The 26,020-nt window shown below is 37.7% G+C and overlaps 1 protein-coding gene across 1 annotated transcript in view; it reads right to left on the reverse strand.

Annotated features, from left to right (window-relative positions):
• The window catches only part of CLSTN2 (calsyntenin 2), a 197,977-nt gene that overhangs the window by 11,658 nt on the left and 160,299 nt on the right, over positions 1–26,020 (reverse strand). The window contains exons 8-9 of the mRNA XM_027650645.1: positions 13,850–14,012; positions 1,318–1,484 (exon numbers count right to left, since the gene is read on the reverse strand). Coding sequence (XP_027506446.1) covers positions 1,318–1,484; positions 13,850–14,012 — 330 coding nt within the window. The remainder of the gene's footprint in view (positions 1–1,317; positions 1,485–13,849; positions 14,013–26,020) is intronic.

The raw sequence follows: 26,020 nt of genomic DNA on the forward strand, positions 1-26,020 counted from the left end.
AAAAAAACCCAGCAAAGAACTTACTGTTGGGCATATACTCTTGGGTTCTAGGAGTCCCTACCTGCTCCTTGTATGCCTTGCCTTTTAAAAACAGGTTTTACCTATCCCTGTGTCGTGTTGCTGCAAGAAGTAGCAATGTGAAATTCTTAATGATGTCCTTGGTAGGATGATAAAACAGCGATTCTTTGGGGTGTTTTGCTCATATATAAAAGTCAGAGCCAGCAAAACTCCTCCTTCTCTTTGCACTTTCAATTTGCATTTTTACCCTTCTTTTCAGAAAACATATCAGCTATACTACACACTGCAACCCATCACCCAGACAGACACTGGAGTGTATTTCAGGTCAGCCTGCTATCTCGTACAATGAGAGGTTTAGCTAATGAAATGTAGTACATGGCACTCCCACTGCATCCTCTGCATTAAGTGTTACAGCACCATCTTCCTCCCAGTTGAGAAACACCACACTGAAACCACACTGTGCAGTTTCACAGGATGCAGAGCCTGCAGCCAAAGTAACTTCCCAGTTTGGAATTTGAAGCTCAGCTCCTTTGGAAGGTGGTATCTGTGTGCTAGGAAATAGCTTTACAGTGCATTTACACAATAAGCACAAGAACACTGGTCACCTAATAATGGCACCAGTAAAATGCAGCTCATGTGAGCATTACAGAAGTTACTGCCAAGATCCTACATATGTATCCAGAGAACAGAGTTTGTCTGAATGAATGTAAAGTAATCTGGCCACTATGTCAATTGAAACAGGATTTCCCTCCATTTGTTGTTCTCCAACCTCAGAAAAAGTGCCACATTACCAGTAAAGATATTCATATGCATAATGAAGGTGGATAATGATTTATATGCAAATTTATAAATTTAATTTCTTGACTTTAGGGGTTTTTATTGTCCAATTTTCACATACCATAATATCTTCCTCTTTGAACACACTGAATTTTTCAATGGTATTCCATTAGGACTTATGTTTTCCTCTGTTTTAAAACTACTTGAGATCAAAATTCAATATATCTTGTCCATTTCTGTAGAACTACCAAAATAAGCATGAGAACACAGCCTAGTAATTCACAGGGACTCTGAAATATCAGCAGTGCCTCACTTTCTGAGCATCTAGCTTAGCAATAATGGAAACATTTTTCTTTGCAGTGTCACAGCTCTTCTACTGTTCTGCTTTTTCTTTGCATGATTTTATGGGAAATTACATTGCTTCTGGGAGTACATTTGTACTGTGTGTACTCTACCTTGGGCTCTCCACTTCATAAATCAGACCTAAATTTTTATCAAAGATGATGTCAGTTCATCCCTCACCTTTATTCCTTGGCCAAGACTCTCAAGAGAATTAATATCCAGACCTTCCTTGCAGGCCTGCAAACAGGAAATCACTTTCTGACTCTCAATTTTCCCTGGCCTGATAGTAAGACTGGCCAGGCTGCCATGGAAATACTGAGCAAATCTGGGCTTGGTGACTTCACCTCCTGCAAGAAAGCAAATAAAAAATGATTATTGATACCAATACACAAACCACACATCTAACAATTCACTTTATGTTTTAACACACTTAGAGAATTTATATTTGTTTTTGCCAAGTGTCTTTGAGATCTCATTTACTGTGGTAAGTGGAATGCCTTTGTGGGTTGTTGGGTGGTACCTGGTAGCAGCCTGTCTTTAAGATTCTTGTTTTTCCAGGACTGTGTTCAGGTGTTTATAAAGCTGTGGTAACGAACTCTCAGATGAACCATAGCTTCCCAAATGTGCAGAAGGAAGCATATAATTTTTAAAAATAAATCGATTAATTTATTTTAGTAATCAAACACCAGTTTAAGAAATGCTTAAGGTCCAGTGTTTATTTATACAGAAACTGTATTTGCAAGTGTTCCATTACAGGATCACTTACTGTGTTTTTTGGAGAAGAAAGGCAAAGGTATCTGAAGTTCTCAGTCATGGCTCTGTGTAAGCAAACTGCTACAGTCCTTATAACGAGCTGTCTCTCAGGATATGGTATAAATTCCAGCAGTGACTGTGGGCCAATGCGCAGCACTGTACTCAAAGGCTGACAGTGCTGCCCCTGGCCCAGAATGGTTCATTTGGTGCCAGATTTTGGTCTTGTCACTGTACCTTGTGTTAGAGCCTCCAGCCTTCACTCCAGGTAGCTTCAAAGGAACACTGATCTTTAGGAGCTGTCAATAAAAGGTGATTACAGACTGCCTGCACCAGTGATCGTAGCATCTAAATTACTCTTGGGACATTTAGTGATTTACTCATCCTCCTTCAGGAGAGTTTTTAGAGCTTGTCTTTCCTGCAGGTGTTAGATCTCACAGTGCATGTGAATTACTGCCTACCTTGAGCCTAGGAGGACTGAGGGAGCCACACAGCAGTGAGACATGCAGACTAATTGGATTAGCAGTTGCTAAGCTGTTGATAAGCTGTTGTAATTGTGGATAACTCATCTCTATGGTGTTTGTAGCTTTAGAGTCAAACAACCTGGTTTTGCCAGGCAAGTTACCTCAAGCTTGAACTTTAGCTTGGAAATCTGTGTGTGGAACGGGGTTAGGATAGGAATGAAGTGGCAAATTTTCTTTAGGCTGATGTTCCTGCCTGAACTTCACTTCTGGTCTCTGCAGGAGAAGCATTATGAAGAAGGCTTGAGTTATTTTATAGAGAGAAGAAAGTATACACTGGTGTACTGAGAGGAAAGAGGTGTCCTGCAGGCTTTTTCTTCACAGAAGTAGATGGGTTTTGTTCTTTTTTCTTAACATTGCAGCATAAACCGCCCTTCTTTTTTTTTTTACCCCAAAGGAAGGTCCCCAGGAGATTATTCTTGTGCACTCTCTCATTCATCTGTCCATTACACAGAAAATTTTCTCTGGGCAGAGTTTTGTTGACCTTTACTGTATGTAGCAGCTAAAGTTCAGCCTTTCTTATACTTACCAAGACAATTATTTGGTACATAGGTAGTGCATTATGGGGACGTTGGCCTTTCAGCATAAATGTTGTTATATTAATCTGTTTACACTGTCTTTAAAAGAACATGCTGCCACTAATACAGCAGCAATGTATCTGGACAGAAAAAGGTAAGCCAAATTTAAAAAAACAAAAACCAAACCTCTCCCTAAAAAGAAGACAAGGAGAAAAAAAAACAGTCAAGAATGTTCAGAAGAAAAAGGAATTTGTGTTTTGAAGCTCCACATTCTCATATCACTAACAGAATTATGAAAACAGCAAATTCTAAGGCTGAAACACCAACTAATCCTGGAGCTTTGAAATTTAGAGATCTACAGTAAGTCTGCCAGTAGGTCTTAATAGTTCTGAGGAGATGCAAAATAAGCAGTCTCGGGCTATCAACTGCTATTTCTTTTTTTTTTTAAAGCAAGTATTTCAAGAAAATGTGAGTGAAAAATAGCTGGGAGTAGCCAGCCTCGTGTTGTGTGAGTGGAGAAAATCTGCAAAGCCATGGCCATGGTTATGGCAGGCGATTTGGGCTGGGACAATTGCACTGGAATAACTGCAGGGACAGTGAGGGAGGATGCAGGCTGTCCCCAGCACCAAGACAAGAACAGCTGCACTTAATCCATTCTTGAGAATTGCCTGAGCTGTTCTAAACTCTTCTGAAGACAGAGGCTCCCCAAACAATCCACTCCAATGGCCACAGAGTTGGACATTTATTCCTAATAGGGAATGAATGTGAGCTGTCAAAATATAGCTATATCATCCCTTTGCCAGGCTAAACAACGACTTTTTTTTACATCTTCCGCCTAACTCTGTAGACTATGAATATTCCTGTTGCTTTTCCTGGTACTTTTGTTATTATCAGAAGTACTAACCGTAACCTAGTGTTCTTCTCATCATTATGTGTAAAACATAGGACATGCCTGCTCATCCTGGGCAGTGTGAACACCAGCTTTTTCCACAGGAAAAAAACAAGAGCCCTTAAAGACAGAATACTGTCTCACACTTTATTAGAAAAAACAGACTGCTAAATAAGCCTTCCACCTTTTACCAGTGTTAAAGACAAAATTACATACCTGCCAATTTAAACCTCGAAGGTGAACAGTGCTCATTATATCTGACTCTTCTCACAGCTGCTTGTAATTGCAGCATGTTGATATTTTGATATTCTTCTATCTCAGCATCTCAGAATATTTCAGCTAAGTGAAGGATGTTCCAATCACCAGTAATTATTAGATTGCAAATGGACAAAATCCAATGCAATAAAATTGGGAAGCAAAAACCAAAACTCACTCTAAAATTGAAGGAATGGCCTAAAGCCAGTTTCCTACAATCCTGCTTTCTAGTTTTGAACAAATGTTTTATTCATACTTGGTTTTACTATATTAGTATGTTTGAAATCTGTCTTTCTTTCTGCTTCTGCAATCCGATAGTCTTCGAGTATCTGACCTCAGCTGGTCAGTGGGTAGAAATTTAGTCTAGGATGGCCAGTCTCCAAATCCTATTCTCTAAAATTCTTAGCTCCCAAGATTAGATGAGTATGAATGTATTTAATCCAGCATGAACATAGCAGTTCTATTGCATGTTTAAACACAGTGCATAACTGTACCTAATGCTCATAGTAATATTTTTACAGAATATTATCCAAATTCTTCTAAATACTGATTTTTTAAATAGAAATCCTTTGAACCTGAGCATGATTCATTTCATGCCTGTGCAGCTCCCCACACAGCTGACAGGCAGCTCAGAGCCACTGGCTCCACAGAGCAGGAGGATGCTCAGTTCCACTGTCTGGATTTGACTCAGTACTGAAGTTACCACATGCTAAGAATCAACTGAAGAAAAGACATAAGGTACTCCCACCAGCTTTTACTGCTTTAAGACACTTTGAACTTAACTCTTGGTTCTGACACCATACAGCCTAAGCAACAACATTTTGGGGATAATGAAAAACTAAATAGATTACACAAGCCTCTGGAGCAACAACTGAGAGAACGAAGTGGAGCTGCAGTGATAATGGCCTTGAGGTAATCCAAGTGTCCTAAAATTTATTCTACTTCTCTTTGTCAGGGTGCAGTGAAAGACACAGTGACTTGTAACATAGCATCTCCAGTTTCTATCCAGAGGTCAGGCCATGCAGTTAACCTAGACTGCCTCAGCAAGTTTCACAGGACTTTTTTGTTGTCAGGGTCTTTACACTTCCTTGTAAGTGAGATACTACTCAGATACAGCTCACCTCCACAGAGATGCTACCAAGATCTGAAAGAATAAGAAAACATACTCCTCAACTACGTTACATGTTGTGTTTCACTCAGCTCTGTGTTTATTGATTACAATGGATTAATATGCTGTGAGTGCTAATTCTTGGGGGACAGTTAAGTGGTTAAGACTTTGATAAATGATATGGCCAAGAGAGGAAAACAGAACCTTCTCTACTGTCAGGGAATTAAGTTAATGTCTGTAACACAAAATAGACTGAAACTAGACTATAGAACAACATCACTGATTCTCATAACAGTTCCTTGCATAACAAATTTTCGAAGCTACTGGTTTTTTTCCATTCCTTAAATGTAAATGTTGTGGTTATCATCACAGTTGTGAGGCAGTACAGGCCATGGTGTTATGCAGACCTTGATGATAAAACTGCCCATTGCTTTTCCCACCTGACCCAGCACGCACCTCCACTCCCAAAGTCTGGTAGATGCAGGAGGATGGATGTTGGCTTTTTGGCATTAAATTAACCCTCATAAAGGGAAGATGGTGTCAACAGACTATGGGAGGCATCCAGAAGAACCATCAACATACATAATTATTCACTATAATGCTGTTCACTGCTTAGTCATTGTCAAAGTAGTATGCATCACAGTTTTCACTTGCTAAAATAATAACTCTTTTCCAGGCTGAAATTATTCTATGCTGGTTCTGATCTCTTTTGCTGCTGGAATTATTTAGGTAACTAGAATTATGTGGGTGTGCTGATGGGTAGTGTCCCATGATAAAATTTCAAACACAGCAGATCAAACATAGAAGCAACCTATTTAATCCTAGATAAGTAGGTTGCAGATGACCATGTTACCTGGGGAGAGCTCAGTTGGGATGACTCCCTTACACACATGGAGGAAAATAAATGCTTCTAGTATACATGTCACCTTCTTACAAACAGGTAGAGTCTCCCAGATGGATAACAATTTAGGGGGGTTAAGAACTGCTGCCTGGCAAACACCTTCTAATCCCAGACAGGAAGAGATTCTATTAAATATAACATTGGAGAGTCCAGGGGAAATGGAAGAGTCTCAGGGTTCAGACTTCATGGGGTTAAGGTGCATTCAGTAATGAAGCAGAGCCTGCTTCCATGACACTTTTGTTTTTCATTTTGCATTGAGTTGATATGAGGTGTGACAGAATTTGATTATTACCGAATTTTAGAGTTGTTGGTTTGACTCCAGAGATGTAAAGTGGTCTTTGCATTCACTGACCAGTCTCCAAAGAACAATCAGGCATGTCAAAACAAGTGACTTTATTGAGCTCACAGATTTTGTAGGCCTTTTGCCCTACCCTAATAATGAGCAAGTAATTATCAGGGCAGTCTAAGTCCAATGGGAAATGATGAATCAAGAGAACTTCCAACTGAGATGTGATTCTTAAGATATTATAGACTCTGGTTACTGTACTGAGCCAGATAATTAAAGAACAATCGATTATTTAGGGTCCCAACATAAAGATTGAAATGAATCTGGGAGCAGCTGCAAGACATTCTGGCTCTGAAGTCCTCAGTTCCCAGCCTCCAAATTTATGCCATCTTTTTGTTATGGCAGTTTAGGGAGCTGGGTTTAATTCCCAGACAAGTAGATTGGCTGTTAAACAGGATGAAACCTAACACAGATTTCAGGAGAAGTCCCAATTAGTGACTTGGGTTTTTATACTCCCAGAGCTTCTCAGCACAAAAAAGTTTTAGTGGGTTTTTTTTTTTTTTCTTTTTTAAATATTGCTTAGATAAAAATTACTCAGAAATTGCTCATCAAACACGGCACTATTTAAGTTTGCCCCTGCTCTGGGAGGATACCATAACCTGACAACCTCACACAGGCTGCTTTAGGCTTTAAAGCATTATCTGAAATACGACAAGTACAGAGAACACGAAGGGCTACGTGCTCTAAAGTATGCATATGCTGACCTATCCCTGTGCAATAGGTCCTTAAATCAAAAGCAGGTATAGCTTACAGTATTGAAGACAATTTTTCTCACGATAAGAAAAAACTCCATCATCTCTCGAAATTAAGCCAATACATTTTTGTTATTTCCAGAGGAACTGTTGGAAACTCTGGCAATCATAGAAAAGTGTTACAATCATATATCTCAGAGTAGATTGCAGTCCAAGCAACATTAATGTTGCCCAAAAAGCTATATTCCTATTCTCCAAAAAACATTCTCATGCTGGTGTATAGTGTTCCCTGCAGAAATTCTATTAGATAAGGGCCATATATCTAGGCTAAATTGGTGACAGTTTTGAATGCAAATTCAGCTCTCCAAGAAAACACACTCCTAAACTAAACCATTCACATCTGTTTGTATTTGTACTGCAGCTAAAATTCAGCAAAGATCTGTGAATTGCACAGAAATCTGCTCCATCTTTGTTTTGATGAAGACAATACAGCAAGAACACTGCTGTACTTAGAGAAGCCTCAGTACAGAGATGTTCAGCATCACGTTATGTCGAAATCCACCTAGGTGCTCTTGCATTAATTTCTTTGCTTTTATCACTCCTGAGAGGTCTCAGGTTTGTGCAATCTATGTCAGCCTCCAAGGCAGGATCCAATGATGTCAGATGTACAGTAGAGGTTATCTTTATCTGTTGAATATCCTAATTTCTGGGGAAAGCCCAAGGTTGAGGGATACATGCTGCTGCTACACTGCCCGGTTTATTTGTCTCTCCTTGATCTGATCCCTCTCCAACTTTTATGGTTCTTCTTGCCTTGAATAGTCAGTCAGTTCTCTGACTGTACTTTGTGATTTCTATGCCAGCAGAGGGCTGGTACACAAGGTTAATAAGGTTACTTCACAGAAGGACATTTTAAGAAACCTGGTTTCCAGTCTAGGTTAAAGAAAGAGGAAAGTGACAGGAGAATACAAAAGAAAATTAGAATAGAAACCAGGAATTACTTAGAAAACAGGAACTACAATAGCCTTCTGTTGTAACCATGATAACAGAGTTTGCCCATTGACAGGCTTCTCCTAAAGCCCTTCCCTGCACAGAGTCCAGCATAATTACACTGTGAGGCTCCACACTCTCGAATGAGTGGCATTATTAGAAACAGTGACTTACAGCCATGGTAAGCTACAGCATAACCTTGTGACAACTCATTAACTTGAGCCACTACTTTCCTGACAGTGCTTTAGGAATGATACATAAACTCCTTCCCTCCCCAAATGCATTGTATGAACTCAAGACCTTATCTTTCCAGAGAAGCCATGAGGAAGCCTGTTTTCAGCCTGTGCTACAAAAAATTATTAGACTACCAAATCACGTAACTTGTTCTCTTCTCTTGTCTGCTTTTGCCACTGAATGTATAGCAATAAAGGGATCAGAGTGGGAATCTATAAACCTTGGTTTAATGGAAGAAATTTCTCACTCTGTAAAAGGGTCCATTTGCTATGTCCTCAGATAAACCAAATCAAAAACAATGAACTCGGAGGAGAACTTACTAGGGTAAGCTCTTGTAGAGCACGCTCCAGGATAAGCTAATGATTTGCTTGTATTGCTTAGGAGAATGAAAAAGGACTGCAAAAGCTAAAACAGAGAATAAGAGCAATTTTGTAGTAGATCAGGAAGTCTGATTCTATTTTTGCTGTGACACAGATTTTTTTAAGTGAGCCAAGGAAGTGTCGTCTACCCTCTTGATACTGCACTTTATCCTCACAGAGACAGGGTAACTATTTCCTGCTGCAGAACTGTGTTACCTCCTTACTGTTTGAAAAGGGCTTGACCATCTTGAGCTAGAAGGGCAAAGCTAAAGTATCTTTATTGCTAAAGAAGAAGAGAGTAGTAATGAGAACCAAAGCTGGGCCTGGGACAGTCCTCTCCTATCCCAATGGACCATATCTGCTTCCAGCATCCATTCAGGGAGGTAGGGGCTCAGAGACAGTGCCAGGTCACACTTCCCACATGTTCTCTTTGGTGGCTCTTTTGTTCTGAGAAGCACACATGCATCAAGTCAATTTTGTCATTTAGATACCAAGAGAAAGAGTGATTTTGCAAAAAGTTTCTTTCACTGTTAGAGACAGAACAGCACTTTGGCTTTAAATAACTTGACCTACATCAAAATCATACCCTTGACAATCATCTGTGAGACCACTGATGTGACCAAAATTTTAAAGATGCTAAATTTTAAGTTATATATTTAACCCTGAGTACCTGCAGAGAAAGCTGTCAAACTTTACCAGTGTACAGAAAGGTCTAATTTCAGGAACAGCTGCACTAACACTTCAAACTGTTCACTTTTTCCCTCAGTTAGCTCAGTAAGAGTCCAGTTTGCTTAGCTCTGTGGTCACTTTTAACCTTTTCCAGGCCTTGTGTCACTGAAATCACAGCTAAAAGTCAGTTAGGATTTGCTAAGTATGAAGGCTGGCACTCTGTTGGAGATGGGCTGCAACAGGTTCAGAAGTTTCTGTTTCTAGCTCTCACTGCTCCTGGGTCACGTGTAACTGAACCAACATAAAGTTTAGCCTAAAGATAATGCTTTAACTCCCACCCTCAAATAAACTACCCCCATTAATTTGTAGCAGTATTAAACATGACCTACCCAAAACAAAAAAAAACAATTCACTCTATGCTAACCATTGTGAAGGACCCTAAATCAATGAGGTAGCTCTACTTAGATCTTCCCTTTAATGAGGTACCTGAAGAAAGAACCAAGGTTTTTAAGTTAAAAAGGAAGATTATACCACAGTAACATCCAGAACACCTAATTTTAATTAGATAAAATGGATATTGATGATGCTAGAATAAACTGTACAACATTCCTCATGCCCAATGTGTCATTAGATTTGGGAACTATTCCCCAGGCTTGGTTTCAGGTAATTAGGTGACTTCCTGGGCTGCAGTAAACTTTACCCAGTGCCTGACAGACCCTAGCAATGTTCTCTTCTATCACCTTCAAAGCCTGGCTTTCTGCTTGTTCAGCCATCTTCACATTCTGCTTGTCTCCAAGACTCTGCTCTTCAGGAAAAGGCTAATTTTTCCTCCTTTTAGCAGAGTCTTAGCACTCAACTCACATTATTTAAAGAAATTTTGCATAAAATTAGGAACAAACATATCAGGCACACTTTTTACACTGCCGAGACAAGGGTAAAGATGTAGGAGAGATTTGCATATTCCACCTTGAATGCTGACACAAAAAAAAAAGCCCCAAACCGAGGTATAGTGAGCACATCATAAGCTAAAGTTTAAATATATCACATAAGCCTGAGAGATTGCACATTTGGTTTGTTTTCATGTTATGGTCAGGAGAACAGCACCAAACTTAAACTGCTTTTATATTTCACTTGAAGAGCTGAAGGTAGAGATAAAAACTAACCTAACTTTTCATAATGGATGCTATAAACAAGGCTATAAAAGTCAGAAAACAGTTACTCAGGCATTGAAATATTAATAATAGGAAATAATAATCTCAAAGAAAAGCATTCCCTTTCCATGTCTAAGATTCCTGCATGATATAACCGTGAGAAAGATAAGGAGGTGGTGCAAGTAGGATACTCACTATGTAACCTCAGGATGAGTACCACTGTAAGTGATGAAAAGATCAGGGCTGAAAGAGTTACAAGAGTTACTCAGAGGATACTCAGTCTCCTAAAGAAATAATTCCCAGTTTCCAGACCAGAACTAAAAATTTTCATATTTGAAAGGGCAAACCCCTCATAGCAGTAGCAGATTTTCCTATTAGTGCTAACAGAGTAAATGATAATTCTTCTTCCCCTTGATTTTTCATTGTTCTCTAAATACACTCTTCCTGCTCCCTGCCAGTTCTTAAGCTGCCCCACAGTCACAATGACTTACATTTTCCTGTGAGCAAATCAGAACTGGTGTGTTAAAAAAAAAAAAAAGGAACATTCCTTATTCTGCTTTATTTAGTTGTGCCAGTGCTTTGATGAAAAGGGAAGGAGGCAATCTTGGCAAATGAGAGCTAGAAACTTCTCATATCCTCTTAACAAGGAGCCCCCTGAATGGCTTATGACACCTAAATCACTGCATATTTTACTAAAATAAATCATAGATTGTTGTTAGGCAATTTTATAATGTTTGAAGTTGTAATTGTTTAGACTATTCTTACTGGATAAAACGCATTATCCTAAGTAGACCTAGTTAACAGTTTCACAGAAAGTATTTACAATCAAATTACTTATTTGACAGAGCCGCTTTCTCCTGAAATACACGGATTTTGAAAATTATCATTTTGAATGGAATAGATTAGTTTTGTATGTTGAATAATTACTCTTCTACAGACTAAAATAAAGTGCTGAATCTTATTAACAAAGTGACTTTCCACACCACTCATTTAAAATCGTTTGAAGTGATCAAAACAGACTTATCAAAAGATAAGCTTTGTCAAAAGCAGTATCTTGAAATCTTGTTTCACATGAGCATTAAAAGTTCATCTTTTTGCCTGACACATGACAGTTTATCAGAATCTTTAGCACACTATCTTAGCTAAATCTTGACATTTTCATGAGGTGGAAAATCTACTTCTACTTTTCATGAGTTCCAATTCTCCCACTATTAAAAGAGCAATAACACAATCTTGCAGTAAATATTAACAGCAAGGTGCATTTTCAGTAGTTTAAATAATGTGTTTCACCAAAGAGGAAGAAGAATCTTGTCCTGAACGGTTACTCACTAAGCCATCAAATTATTCAAGGCAAAGATAAAAATGTTTGAAAACAATTGCAACTTTCTATTCATTTAACAGTTTACATACTAAATATAGCCTGTGCTCTAAACATATTGTAAGCCTATATGAGAAGTTTTGCCTTAATTTCTTCTCTTGATAATTTGCGATAAGAGACAGAAGTGCAAAGGGAACAAGATTATCATTGTTGTATTCAGCTGCAGCACTGTGGCAAAGGAGTGGATTCCCACCAATACTGAGACTTCTGGGAAAAAATCAACCAAAACACTAAGGACTGCTATTAGAGAGTGATAAAAACACAATGCGTGTGAAAAAAGATAAGGGACAGAAGTAATACAAATAATGCACAGAAATATTTAAGTAGATCTATGCAGAAGAACCTGGTATAAATAGGAAGTAACGGATTAAAGTAAAATTTTTTTAGCACACTTCCTGAGAAATGCTGATTTTTCAGAAGGCAACACTCAATCATTATTCACAGCCTCTATGGCATTTGCTCATGTCTGCAAGGAACTGAATTTACAAATGACATTTGCATTTGGTAACTCTGGAACTTTGATTTTTAAAGTACTGCACAAATACTACCTAGAGAAAAAATCAAACAGGTCCAACTAAAAGAAAATTCATGCAAGTCAAATTTATATCTGTCAGCTATTCATCCCAGTAAACTAATGGCCAAACCAAAGTTCTGGTTTCTGAAAAGTTTGATAGATACTTCACTATGTACTTTTAGTAAAAAAAGGACTAAAATTCCCTTAGAATATTAACACTCCACAATAAAATTAAATGTATTCTGTTATATGTTTAATATCAATGAGAAATTACATTATACCAAAAGGTCATCTAAGATAAAAAGCTACACACGCAAATATCAATTAGACAAGAATTAGTCTATACTTTTCCAAATATTTGGGATTACTGTCATTTTGACTGTCTTCTCATAATACCCATCTCAGTGATCAATATTCTAAATTTATCAAGTCTTGTTTTTAGAATTACTGTGGCTTCATTTTCCATATTGTCGTCAAAGTAAAGATTGGATCTTTACCCCAAGGTGTTAATAATTCAACAGTTGGATTTGTTTCTAGAACTATTTACACTGAACAGCTCTGCCATGAATAAGATGTCCAAATTTTGCAGATAACATATCATAAATGAGCAGAGATCAAACTGGCAAGGAAGGAAATAATGGAGAAAGTGACACAACATTAAAGAGTTAGGAAGAACCACAATCTGTGTTAAAGCATTTTTCGTAATTATACAGTTTGATTCACTTCATATTTTGTCTTAAAGTAAAACAAGACACAGTGTATAAATAGCAAATCAGTAATGAAGGCAACTTTACAAAAGCAGACAATCAGAAAAAGAAGAGTACTTCAGGTGTAAGGCAGAATACAGAGAAAAAAAACAGTGGTGTAAGGACCAGGAGAAAAGAATGAGAGGAGTGGGACTATAAAGGGTAGAGAACAGAAAAAGCTAATATTTAAGCAAAGGCCCATACTTTTGGATTTATTCTACTCTCACTTTTATCTCTGGTCTATAATAGGGTGAATCAATTAAATCACAGGAATTGCTGGTAACATCCATCCAATGGGAAGAGCACAGGACTGGGCCGTGCGTTGTGAAAGCAATTTGAGGCAGAGACTGAAAAGAGACAGCTGAAGTTCTTTAGTATTTAGATAGTTTGCCTGAAGGTGGAGAACGAGGGAAACAACTAAAAGAAGTGAAGACAAAAAATAAAGAAGACAATCTTTCACATTGAATAGACGAACTATATCCAGAACTTCTTTAGGTGATGAAAATACAAAACCTATTAATGCCCTGTGTATTTTATCCTTGGACTTGATTCATTAACAACTCTGGATTTACCTTTGGTTTTATATAATCAACCTTTTAACAATTTATTTACTATGCAATCAGCAAGAAAAATAAGATTATTTTTTGTTCTGAATTGCTAATTCCTAATTGTCTGTTATTTGCTGTCACCTTACCTTGCCAACAAGCCCCGACCGTGAGCTGCATGGCAATGTGGGAGGGGTGGATGGGCCAGTCATTGGTCACCAGGTAAGGTTCATATGTGGTTCCATCCATGTACAATGTAACAACGGGAAACTCCACATTGACAATGTAGTAATGCCACTCTTTATCACATATCTGAAAGACAGAATGCAAGAAAAATATTATTTAGCACTTAAGGTGACTAATTGTTATATCCCATGTTTTTTTTAATTGCATTGTTTCAAAATTTCACTCATGGAAAAGAAATAACATTATTGTAATTTATACATCTCTAACATTAATGAAACCTAAACCAACCAACCAACCAAACAAACAAAAATATTCGTGGTATACTTGAAGAATATATGTGATACATAGAGGCATCTTAAAATACACTCTTTGAAAACAAGACATGGATAAAATAGAAAAATCAGACAATTCGGTATTTGCTCAGTATTTTCAATATCAGATTATTAATGTCTATATCCACTTTTAAGAATATAAAATTTTGTGTAAGAGACGCTTACTAAGATGTATCAGCATAGTTACTGAAGATCTCTATGAGCTCCAAATTAAGTACAAAAATATATAGCGCTTAGTCACTAGATTGGTGAGTTCTTATCAATGATTGCCATTATTAACTTATCACATTAGCATTTAGAAAGTCCTGTGCAGCACACCAGGACTGCTGCAGTGCTACAAGGACCTCAGCAGTCCCTGTGTCCAACTGATCTGGGCAGGACACTCACTTCTTTTCTCCGCTTCATCTTTTGGCCTCAAGCTTCTTCACAGATACTTGGGAAAATTAGGATAATATATGGTTTCACTGATACACATTAGCTTTGAAAAGCAATGGTCATATTTACAACAGGCTTTCAACAGGACAATATTAGTGTCAAATCTCATATGAATTTCTGAGCTGGACAACCAGAGATTACTGCAAGATGGCCAAATTCAGTTTTAGTTCAGAAATATACACCCAAGCCTCTAAAGAGGAACCTAGTGTGTAAATATTAATGTCTGCCCAATTATTTTTTTCCTTTGTTATATCTTGCAGATTGAAAAATTCAAAGGAATAAACAACATCAAATTGGTAGGATAAGTGAGCTGTTTCTAAACCAAAGCAATAGTTACAACAATGCTATTTTCAATTCTGGAGAGAGACTTGTTTTGATGTATTAAGAAATGAAAGTGCTTGAATGCAGATATCCTTGCTATTTCACAGAAGCAAACAGAAAAGGGATGTTTAAACATAACACTTTGTCCTTGGCCAGGTTAAGTGCTATCTGCTGCAATATCTGCCCTTTGAAAGCAAAAGCTAATGTTTTGTTCCAGAAGACATTTCAACAAGCACTTAATCACTTCTATTTCAAATGGATACATTTATTACTGCAGACATCATAGCTCCACAGCAAGAGATAAATGCAGCAAGGGGCTGCTACAGCCTTCCTTTTGTAAGCAGCAGACAGCACAAATGTTTTCTGAAGGTTAAATGAACTGAAACCAAAATTGAAAGTAAATAAATTGGAAGACTGAAAACTTTATTGAACAAACAGCAATCATGTATAGTATTCTGCAGCCCTCCTTTTCAAGAAAAACAGCTTGCCAGGTGTCCTGACCTGACCATTAGCATGTGATGCATCACAGCCTAATGTGTCAGACATTTTATATAAAACAAAACAACTTATACACCTGATTTTGAGAGACCTTGTATGGTAAAAACTACAGGTATTAATATTTGACACTTTTCTGAGAACTGTTTCACACTATTTCTGTTTTGCAACCCTAAACTGCATCACTTGGGATGCCCCAAGTGCACCCCAGCGAGTGAGCAATCCTCCTCATATTTAATGAATGCAAGAGCATGTTAATATAGCAAACCCAAACATTTTTGGACATTATATACACAAAGAACCTGATAACGTGTACTATGTAATTACTCCATTGACTGATCATTAGGCAGTTACATTTTTCAAAGACAATGCTGCCTGGAAACACAAGATTACATAAAATCCACACAATTCAAGCCTCCAGCAACTGTGCTCAAGTGCTTCCAAGAAAAATGGAGTTGTGCAGCTGTGGATGTCCACACTAGACAAAGTATTTACTAACTTTATTTTTTCTGATACATTCCACCAAATGATCTCTCAGTATATGTACTGGGCCCCAGTGTAAAATCAAATACTCTACAAGGAAGTAAACATTTCTTTCAAAACTCTGGAATACATCCCAGTCATTCAGCAGCAGGTAGTATTTCGTGGCTGGTCATTTCACAGGTAACAAAATATGAAATAAATAATTGTGGTGTGTAATTTGTTCTGCTGTCATTTCAGACACTTTCTTCACCTTCTAAACATAGGAAGCCAATTTTTACCCTGCATGTATTCCACAGTGGCAAAGAACGTAATATGAAGCAGTGAAGCCACAAAAAGAAAATTATAAAATATACTACACAGCAAATAAAGAAATTTTAATGTTCTCAAGTAAGAACTTTATTTAAAAAAATCTAATTTATAAAGCTATCTTAATGAGATAAAATTACAGATTAGTAAGCTTGGCTTTCAAATACTGCTTGATGGCTCTAATCACTCTACCATGCAAGTGTCTGCCTCTCAAATGTATTAATCAAACCACAGTGAATTAAGACTGAAGTCTTAGTGCTGATTACAAGCCATTGCATTGGAATATGCTTTTATGAAACAGATAAAAACACACTCCCTATAAATCTTACAAAGTAGGTATTCCAAGCTTTTAGCATCTTCTGATTAAAAAAGTCAGGGATTTTTCTGTTTTAAATTGAAAAGCTTGGGAACAGACTGAAACCTGAGTACTTTGGTCTCAGAAGCACATGGTGCTTAGCAGTAGATTTTGTTGGTCTGCAAAATGTCCCATTTTTTGGCTTTGTACAGAAGGGCTTGCCGTGCACATGTGGGAACATTTACTGCACAGCTCTTTAGCCTCACTCAGGTCAGCTTGGGCAATACAGATCATTCGCCTCTTTGGCTATATACACAAAGACAACCTGTACTTCCAGAAGTATTCCAGCGCCTCAGTGAGGAGCCATGCACACCCACCACCCTCTGACGAGCTTCCTGAAAGCCCCTGAAGTAATTTCAGCAGCCCCTGAGTCTGCCCACGCCAACAGCGCTGTACGTCCTGCTAGCGCTGCCCAGTGTGCAGAGTCCATCCCTCTAGAACTGGGAAAGCAGTGTGCTTTACTGCTTCGTGTGACTGCTGAGGAAGTGTTCTCAGAATACACTCAAATATCCACAACAGAAGCAGCAAGGAGAAAAGCAGAGCAAAGGAAGCTCTCTGCTTACTGTAAATAGCACTACTTACTGCAGGTACGAGACACAAACTCCTTTCTGCCTGAGTGGTCTGAACCACTTGTTTGAAGAAAGCATCTTAATCTAATTCCAAAGAACAGAGCATGTCATTCTATTCACTTCTTTATGCCTTTTGTAGCCTCTTAACACTCTGAACCATCTCTATCCTTAGTCATCATTTATAAGACAACTGGGCCTAGTTTAGGCCCCTTTATACAAGAAATACTCATATAAACTGGAGTGAATTCAGAGGAGAACCAAAAAAATAGCCAGCTCTTGCCATGTGAGGAGAGGCTGAAGGAAATGGGCTTGTTCAGCCTGGAGTGGGGCAGCATCAGGGGACTGGTCACAGCAGCCCTGCAGTGCCAAGGGAGAAGTTACTGGAGAGAGGCTTTTCCAGGTGTGCTGTGACAAGGGAACCATGGACATTCGCTGAAAACACAGCCGGTTCAAACTGGGTATAAATTGAAATTCAACAGGTTCAGGATGTAAAGTAAGCCTTGTGGACATTCAGGCAGTAGAGCAGGCTGCCCAGAGAGGTTGTGCCTCCATCCTTGGAGATTTTTCAAGGGCTGGTCCAAGCTCACAGCTGCCCCTGCTTTGAGAAAGAGGTTGGCCCAGAGACCTCCTGTGATGTCTCTTCCCAGCTAAACTACAATTCTAATTCCATAAACATCATTGTGCTGAAGATTATAGAAGCGCAACACTGTCACTCTGATGTAACTTTTTTTTTTTCAAAATGGGAGATTTTCAAAGCCTCTTAGCTACAGGAATAAGGTTGAAATTCATAAAATTCAGGCTTGCTATCTTGCAGGTGACTGTTGTAACCACCAGACCATGAGGTACAGCAGCAACACTACCACACTCCATATTCCTCTGGCCATAGTTTGAAAAAGAAAAACCAACCCCTCAAAAGTTTTTGAAAGGTGCATAGAGATGTCTCCGTGTCTGATGAGTGATGATTTTCTTACATAGACATATGTGGGCATTATTTCTACACGTACATTCCACCATGCTTTAAAAAACTGGATGTCATTTGTCACTGATGTTGACAACATGGACATTTATGAATCAGATCCTCTTATAAGGATGACAAATGTATAAGACTTTCTTTGAATTTTGCACTTGTTTCACATAAAGATTAAAAGATATTTTGCCTCTATACCAGCTTTGATAAGAAGTAAAAGTCTAGAGAGTAAGGAATAAAATTTGTACATTCCTTTTGGCTACTCTGGTGGACTGCAGGAAGGGCACATATTGGAGGTGTTTGTAACTGCATAAAATGAAGGAAAGTCCTCTTCCAAATTAGCTTCATGCTTTTGGAAAACCTGTGCCTGGGTGGAGGCAGAACAAATTCTGCCTAAGCAAGGCCTCTGAAAACTTGCTATGTCCTACCCCACAGATGTTGTCACTTCCTTTGTTCCACTCTTGCTTTGCCAGCTTTAAAGTACTTCTCTTCTGCTGATGGCTCACTGTTAATGTGAACTAGGAGACTCATGAGAATAAGAACTGAACTGTTTTGCAAAACAGATTTTTAAAATTCCATTTTAGAAACAAACCATCCCACATACTAAATTCTCTATGGAAAAAAAAGATCCCAAATTACTGGTTTACATCAATCACAATATTTCCACTGTAAACTTACTTCAGAAATAAAAGAGAAAATAAAATGAAAAATCCCCGCAAGCAAAAAGGCAAAAGTAGAAACAATTTCATTTAAAAACACTAAAATGCCTTCACTCCTAACTTTTCTTTCATCATGGTTTGGCTAGTATCAGCAGAGTGGGAAACACTTCAAGTTATGCTAAGTTTTCTTTTCTGAAAGCATTTTCCATTTCAAGTATTGGCAAACTCAAACCCATTGCATGCACTTGTTCAAAATAGTACGGCCTTTTTACCAAAACCTTCAACAATGGAACAGTGTCTTTATTTGCCAGCATTTCTCCATAGAGCTGGGGCAGGTCATCATTTGTAAATACACAGAGAGAAGTCAGGCTCTGCATGTTTATCTCGCTTCACTAAACAAGACAACAAATGGAGAGAATCTCCCTTTGATCTAATCGTTAATGGCATTAGCAGTACCCACCCAGCCACAATCCCCAAGTCAACCCCCTGCCTCGTTCTGAAAGCAGCCACATGCTTTTAAAATTTGCTTCAAAGCCTGGCACCCATAACCCTAGTTCAGAGCACAGAGGAGATGGTATTTGGATGGGGAGAGGGATATTATTCTGACTTAAAAAAAATACCATGTTATTCTCTCCATCTCCAAAATAATCCTTCTGAAAGAGCTTTGTAAACCTTTACAGAATTTGGCATTGCTCTCCTTCTGTTAGTTCCCCTAATTTTGGTACGGTTTTTACATACTTTGATATAACAAAATATTTTTATTATATAATTTTGGACATATTTTTATAGCACTGGGAGAAAGCACTGCACTGTTTGCAAACAGAGCTCAAAGAACAGACCTAAAGGTTCTGAAAGACTGTTTCACTACACCCTGAATTAGGACTAAGGAATAGTGTCACTGTAAGCAAAGAAGCCTAAAGAAGACATTTTGAAACAACTGGCAGTGGATTTCAAATAAAAGTGAAAAAGTTACATATATTTGAATTTTTTTTTTTAAAAAGTTGTATATTTACATATGCAAATTAAAAAAAAAAAAGCATTTTTGGCAGTCGAGTCACTGTGCACAAGATTGGTGAGTTAGGCATGAAGGCAACCCACAGGTGAGCACAGAAAGGCCTCTGCTCTCTCACTCTGGGGTTTCTAAGGATTGTCTCTAAAACAGGATCTTTAAAGACACTGAATGAGCTTTTATCTGTTCTTTTAGAAACTCATTCATTACCTTAATTGTTTTCCTAATGTCAGTTGTCACCCACAGACTTCTACAATTAAGGCATGTTAGTGTAAAAAAAGGAAAGAATGTACCTTGGGGCATTGCTTTTGCTCTAACTGCTGCTTTCTGTTGATTTCTTCTGATAAATCTTTGCCTTATATTTCAGTAGCTGAGCTACCTGCAAAAGCTGATTAAGTGATATAGGGAAATAAGTTACACAGTTGAGGTTTTTTAGTTCTTTTTCTCATTGTCTATAAACTTCTATGATTTCTTTTTTTTTTTTTTAATTATCCCAACACCACCAAGAAAAAAAGATTCACTGCTAAAGATGCCCTAGACTTGTAGACTTCAAGTATGTAATTCAGATATTCAGTATTAAGGATGGGCTTGCTCCACTGTAAAGCTGGGTTACCTAGTGCATTTCTGTTTTCTGATATAATGAACAAAAAATTATTTCTGCAGGGAATACGCAGTCTTCAAAGTAAAAGTTTGCTTTTGGGAGAATCAACAGATATATACTTGAAGTTGGCTTTGTGCTACAGTATAGTCTGCCAGCATATTCATTTTGGGGAAGAGCTTTTGAAAATAAACAAAAACAAAGTGCAAACACTGACTAATCAAATCCATCCAGGGATATAAATTGCTATATCGTGTAGCATTATTTATTCTACCCCAGTAATAGGCTCTGTGCATTAGGACAGAGATTTGCCACATGTTTGGGCTTTACTCAATCTAAGCACTGCTAAACTGAAAAGGATTAAAACATCTGCAGGAAAGGGTCTGGATATTCTTGACCACTAAGCGGAGCTGTGCAGACTGTAAATACGTCTCCAATATCTGCACAACCTCTTCAGACAACTTTAAATAAAGTTTGAAAATATCCATATTATGTACTGGGTTGTTTGTTTGGGTTTTTTTTTAATAGTCTCTTTGGGTTTCCTGTTCTACATTTATCCTTTAGAAGCTCCTTCACATGACACTTTTTTCCCGTTGTCTGTAAAATCAATATACAATGTCTCTGAAGTGACAACAGATACAGTATGTAGGTAGTTAATTAAGGGAGGATGGAAGAAAAATATACGGTATATGGGAAAAGAAGCATCAATATACTCCCACCAGTTACCAGGTGATACATCAAAAAGCATCATCGGAATCTACCAGTTCAGTGTTTTGTCCACAAGAATATTGCTGCATACTTAATCTCCACATAACACTTGCAGTTTGAACCTTGGCCCTGTTCAAATCTGATCACAGAGTCTCTCTCAGCAAGTTGCTGAATTCTGACAGCTGGTGGCAGTGAAGCAAAAAAACCCCAACCAACCAGACTGCTTTGCAGTGGACCAGTGATTTTATGCTTATGAGACTGGAGCATCTACTACTACTATAAGCACTAGTACTCAATTATTAGCAGTAATGATTATAGGGTGGAGTAATTTGTACTCCTTTGTGAGGAAGCTTTTCCATAGCTATTGGAGCTGTACCGGAGGTTGGATGTCCCCAGTACACATGCTGATGTGATGGTAGCTTCATATACAGGGAGTTAACCTGGAAAATTAAATAAACATTCTTCTACATCTGCATTTGTAAAGGACCATGTATGATCAGTCCTAGAACAAAGCAGATTGAACATTGTGCAAATTAGTTCCTTATTTCTGGGACCTCAACTAAGAATCAGAAGAACATTAACCAGAGAAGGGAGCAAAAGAGACTGCCCTGCTCCTTATGCAACTCTGAAGCAAGCTGATGCTTCCTCATAGATTTCTGGTGAGGAATTTAGAAACTCAGCTTGTATTTCCTACCTCTGGCTGCACAGATAAAAGAAAGAGAAACCTGTTGGGATTATGCTGAGGTGGGTGAGAGCCACAGAAATGTCATTCTCGAGGCTCTACTGCCCATGGCACATGTGTGAGCTCCCAAATGAGGTACCAGTTACGTGCCCATAGACAATATGAAACCCTGACAACAATGGCCATGACTCTCTTTAGATGTCACTATACTGACATCTTACTTAGGAAGCAAAGCAAAGCAGAAAGATTTTCCACAACAGTGCATTTTGAAAAAAAGGAAATGGAGTTGAAGTATTGGGAAGCACTTCTTTGCCCTTATAATCTCAATAATTGAAAAGATAATGCAGCTTAATGATGATCAATTTAAAATAATAGTTCATATACCTTATAAAAGAAGCATTTTTTCAATATAAACTACTGAGTTTGATAGTTTAGAAAACTTTCCATTAGAAAAACACACTGTATTTTCTCATGTACTTTGCTCAAGTAAATGCTAGATGCAAATAAGTACAAATTTAATCTCAACTGATATTTTCAACTGTTTACTCACTGCCTAGTCTATATTTTTTCTTCTGCTTAATGTTTATACAACTTAAACGTTTACTTTCACTTGAAAAAGAAAATTTACACAGACTGTTTAGGAAACAGCCCTAAGATTTGTTTGGCATTTTAAAGAAAATATGGATAAAATATTTGATTAGAATACCTTGAGTTCTGCAATTTGGCATGCAGTATGATTTATTTAATATCTCAAACAGTAGTGTGGGTGTCCATTAAATCAGAAAATTTGGTGAGGGAAGTATCATCTCTTAAGAATTTTTTTCCCTTGAGAAATACCCCAAGAATACCTATTTATCCAAACTAATTCCTGGAATACATTTATATACATGTTTACCAAGTACATTTCTTTATAGCTACTGATGTTCCCGCAGGAAATACTTTGTTGTATTTAATCAGAAATTCTTATTTACCTTGTAGTGACAAATAAAAGTAATTATTTTTCTCTCTCCTCAGCTCTTTCACCTCCATGTACATTCAAATGAACGTAGAAGGAGAAGAAGGATCTAAAAGAGGTGAGTCTGTATTTAGCACCAGACTTACAGATGTAAGACATGTTTTGATCTTTGATTTTCCTGAGATAAAACTGAATCTTGCAGAACTCTGCAGTGTATTTTATTTGGAGGTTGACAGACACAGCAAATGTCTTTCATCTCAAAAAGAGGGTGAACACAGACACTACAAGTCCCCCTGTGGCAACTGGGGTAAATTTTTCATTACTGTGAGTTGGTTTTAATGTGATTTGTGTATGTCATCAGTTTAAAAGAGCTCTGACTCTGAGTTTTCCAAGATGTATTATCTGGTTTTTCCTGAACTACCTGCCCCATGTGCTAGAGGAGGATGTTAATTGTAGTGCTGACCTCTCTGTTAGGCAGGTTCTCTTGTCGTGCTGCTGGCATTCTGCCAGGCAGGGAGATCTCTGCCTTTCATCTTGGCATCCTGTGCCCCCTTTTGTAATCACAATATCCACTCTATTATTCCATCGCTTAATGAAGCCAACTTAATTCCAACCACAGATGACATTTGAGTCATCTGCAAATGAACCTTCAGTGTGTGAAAACAGAAAGGATTTTAAAAAATCTCATGGTAAACTTCTACTCATTAATAGCAGAAAAAGAAAGGACAGGGAATGAAATAACAATCAAAGACATCTCTCAGCTTTTTATTTTCCAGTCCCCTGATGAGATCCTGCATGGCAACACTGCTGGTCTTTTTCCATCAGAAACCATTCTAATTTGAAATATATCTGGCCATTTGCCTGGATAGATTCTTCTCCTGTCTTACTCTTAAAAGACTCTTAACAACTCTGTACTGAATCTGAAGACTTTTACCTTACTGTAAGACTGAGAGATGGTGGGTGGGGAAGGGTATATCAAAAACAATTCAATGGTGCCATCCTTTGCAGCTTTTAGTGGTACATATATATTATGAATGTATGATATATAAAAATATGCATATGCATACATACACACAGGCTTTGGGGGGAGTTTATTATAACCTAAAATGAAACAGATTACAAAACAAGGTTGCAGAATATTTCTAAAGTTTTAAAATAAAAAGCGAATACTGTTTTCAAAAAGTCCACATGGTATAATCACTAAAATGAATAAACTCCAAAGAGCTTGTATCAGTGTATTTTCTCAGACCAATGTGTAGTATTCTACCAGCTGTAAAAATCTACTACTCTAACTGTGAAGACTTCAGGGTACTTTCACAGCTTGTAGCTGAACAAATTGATTTAAAAACTGTTAAAAAAAAAAAAAAGAGAAACTATAAAAGCATACAAAATAAAAAGTTTTCAGAAACTAAGTATTTAATAGCTGGGGCTGAAATTGAGGCTATACTACTGAAGTGATACATAGCCAATGAAAACTGATCGTTTTTAACTATACTATTAAATAAAGTTACTATTGATATTTCTTGAGCTACCTAATAACAAAGTCTTGGTAGGTAATATAAAATAAAATACTTTGTAGAATTTATTATAATGATCCCATAAAGAAATAATCATGAAATTAGGAAGTAGCATGCTGACTATTCTTCATCACTAAGGCAATTTTCCTGGCCATTAATCCTTCTCTTCCTCTCTCTACCTCTGGCAAATAAGCCCAGTTAACACTATCTGAACATGGTGATCTGGATTGGACAATCCCTCTTTCTAGGCTGTCTCAAAGGAATATTAGGTAACTTTGGGGTTTAGCCATCCTCTTAAGGAAGAAGTATTTACTAGGTATCAGAAAAGGTTCATTTTACACAAAAAAGCCCACATTCATTGGACTTTCTTAGCATTTTTTAAAAATTCCTTTAACAGTGGCTAAAAATTTAAACATCTTCATTAGAACAAATATAACACTTTAATAAATGCATGCATTTCCATGAGCATTCTTCTCAGAAGTTCCCAAACCAAAATAAAACACAGCATGGTAGAAAATTAAAAGAAAAGAACCCACAGTAAAATGAAGTTTTTATGCCTGATATTCCTCATATCACAGAACTTCCACAGACCTCAAAACTGCCACTCCAAATTTGTAAAGAGATCATGAGTTCATTGAATCTCTTCGAATCCTGAATCCTTGTTAAACCAAAACATTTTTCTTTAAGAAAATGCAAATGATTACTTTTGACTTGCACATTCATTCATCAACAGAGTAGCATGAAATGAAAAGGTGAGTAGACTATTTATATAGCAGTGTTTATCAGTAGATAAACTCTATGCTGCCCACACCTACAGCAGGCAATTTCTGCTCAGCTTTTCATACTCAACTAACCATAACCAGCTGTGACCAATTCTGTGCTCTCTGATCTCTTTGACTGAGAGATGCTATTTTTCACCCATATGCTTTATAGCTCCTTCTCTCTTGTCTTTATAGATTTTAAAAATAAGTATACAGGCCACAAGCCACGGGCTAGAAGAAGAGGCAATAACTTCTCTAATTTAGGTGTGAAAGTTGGCTGTGCGTTTTAAGTGTATCTCCTCTTCATAAAATAGGTAGCTAAATCCCCTATAAAGTCAATGAAAAAAACCACATTACTTTGAAGAGTTTCAAAGAGACTGACAGTCTCTTTAGCTTTCATGAGCAGAAAATCTTCAAAAGCCCGTTCAGTGACAAGAAAATGAAGGTCCAAATTTAATGTCTTCAGCCAGGCTGAAGAGACCTCCACCTGATGTCTGTCACCTTTTGAAAACAAGCACACAGTATGACTGAAAAAGAAATGCATTTACCATCTGTTTACATTCATTATACAATGACAAAAGTTCAACTTATAAGTTAACAGAGCTGCAGACAGCATTAAACCACTATAACATTTGACCATCACATTTCAGCCAAAGGGAAAAAGGACAGCCCTGCATCACCTGAGTGTACCACATGCAGGCCTAACAATGAATTTTCCAGCTCCCCACTCTGATATAAAGCTTATCACAGTTTTTCAAACAAGACATGTCTAAGTCAAATGCCAAAAGGCAGCTGAAGTGTGGCACTCCCATATTTGCAGCGTTACTGCTGGGAAAATTCACCTAATGCTGCCAGGTTAGAGGTGGCTGAGGTCAACCCACCATTGGATAGGACGTCTACAAGTGCTGCACAGACCTGAAGATACGCTGGTAGTATGGAACACATGACATCTCCTCTGCACGTCCTGCTCAAAAATACAGAA

This window comes from Corapipo altera, unplaced genomic scaffold (genome assembly GCF_003945725.1).
Source record: "Corapipo altera isolate COAL_440 unplaced genomic scaffold, ASM394572v1 54, whole genome shotgun sequence".
In the NCBI taxonomy this organism is placed as follows: Eukaryota; Metazoa; Chordata; class Aves; order Passeriformes; family Pipridae; genus Corapipo; species Corapipo altera.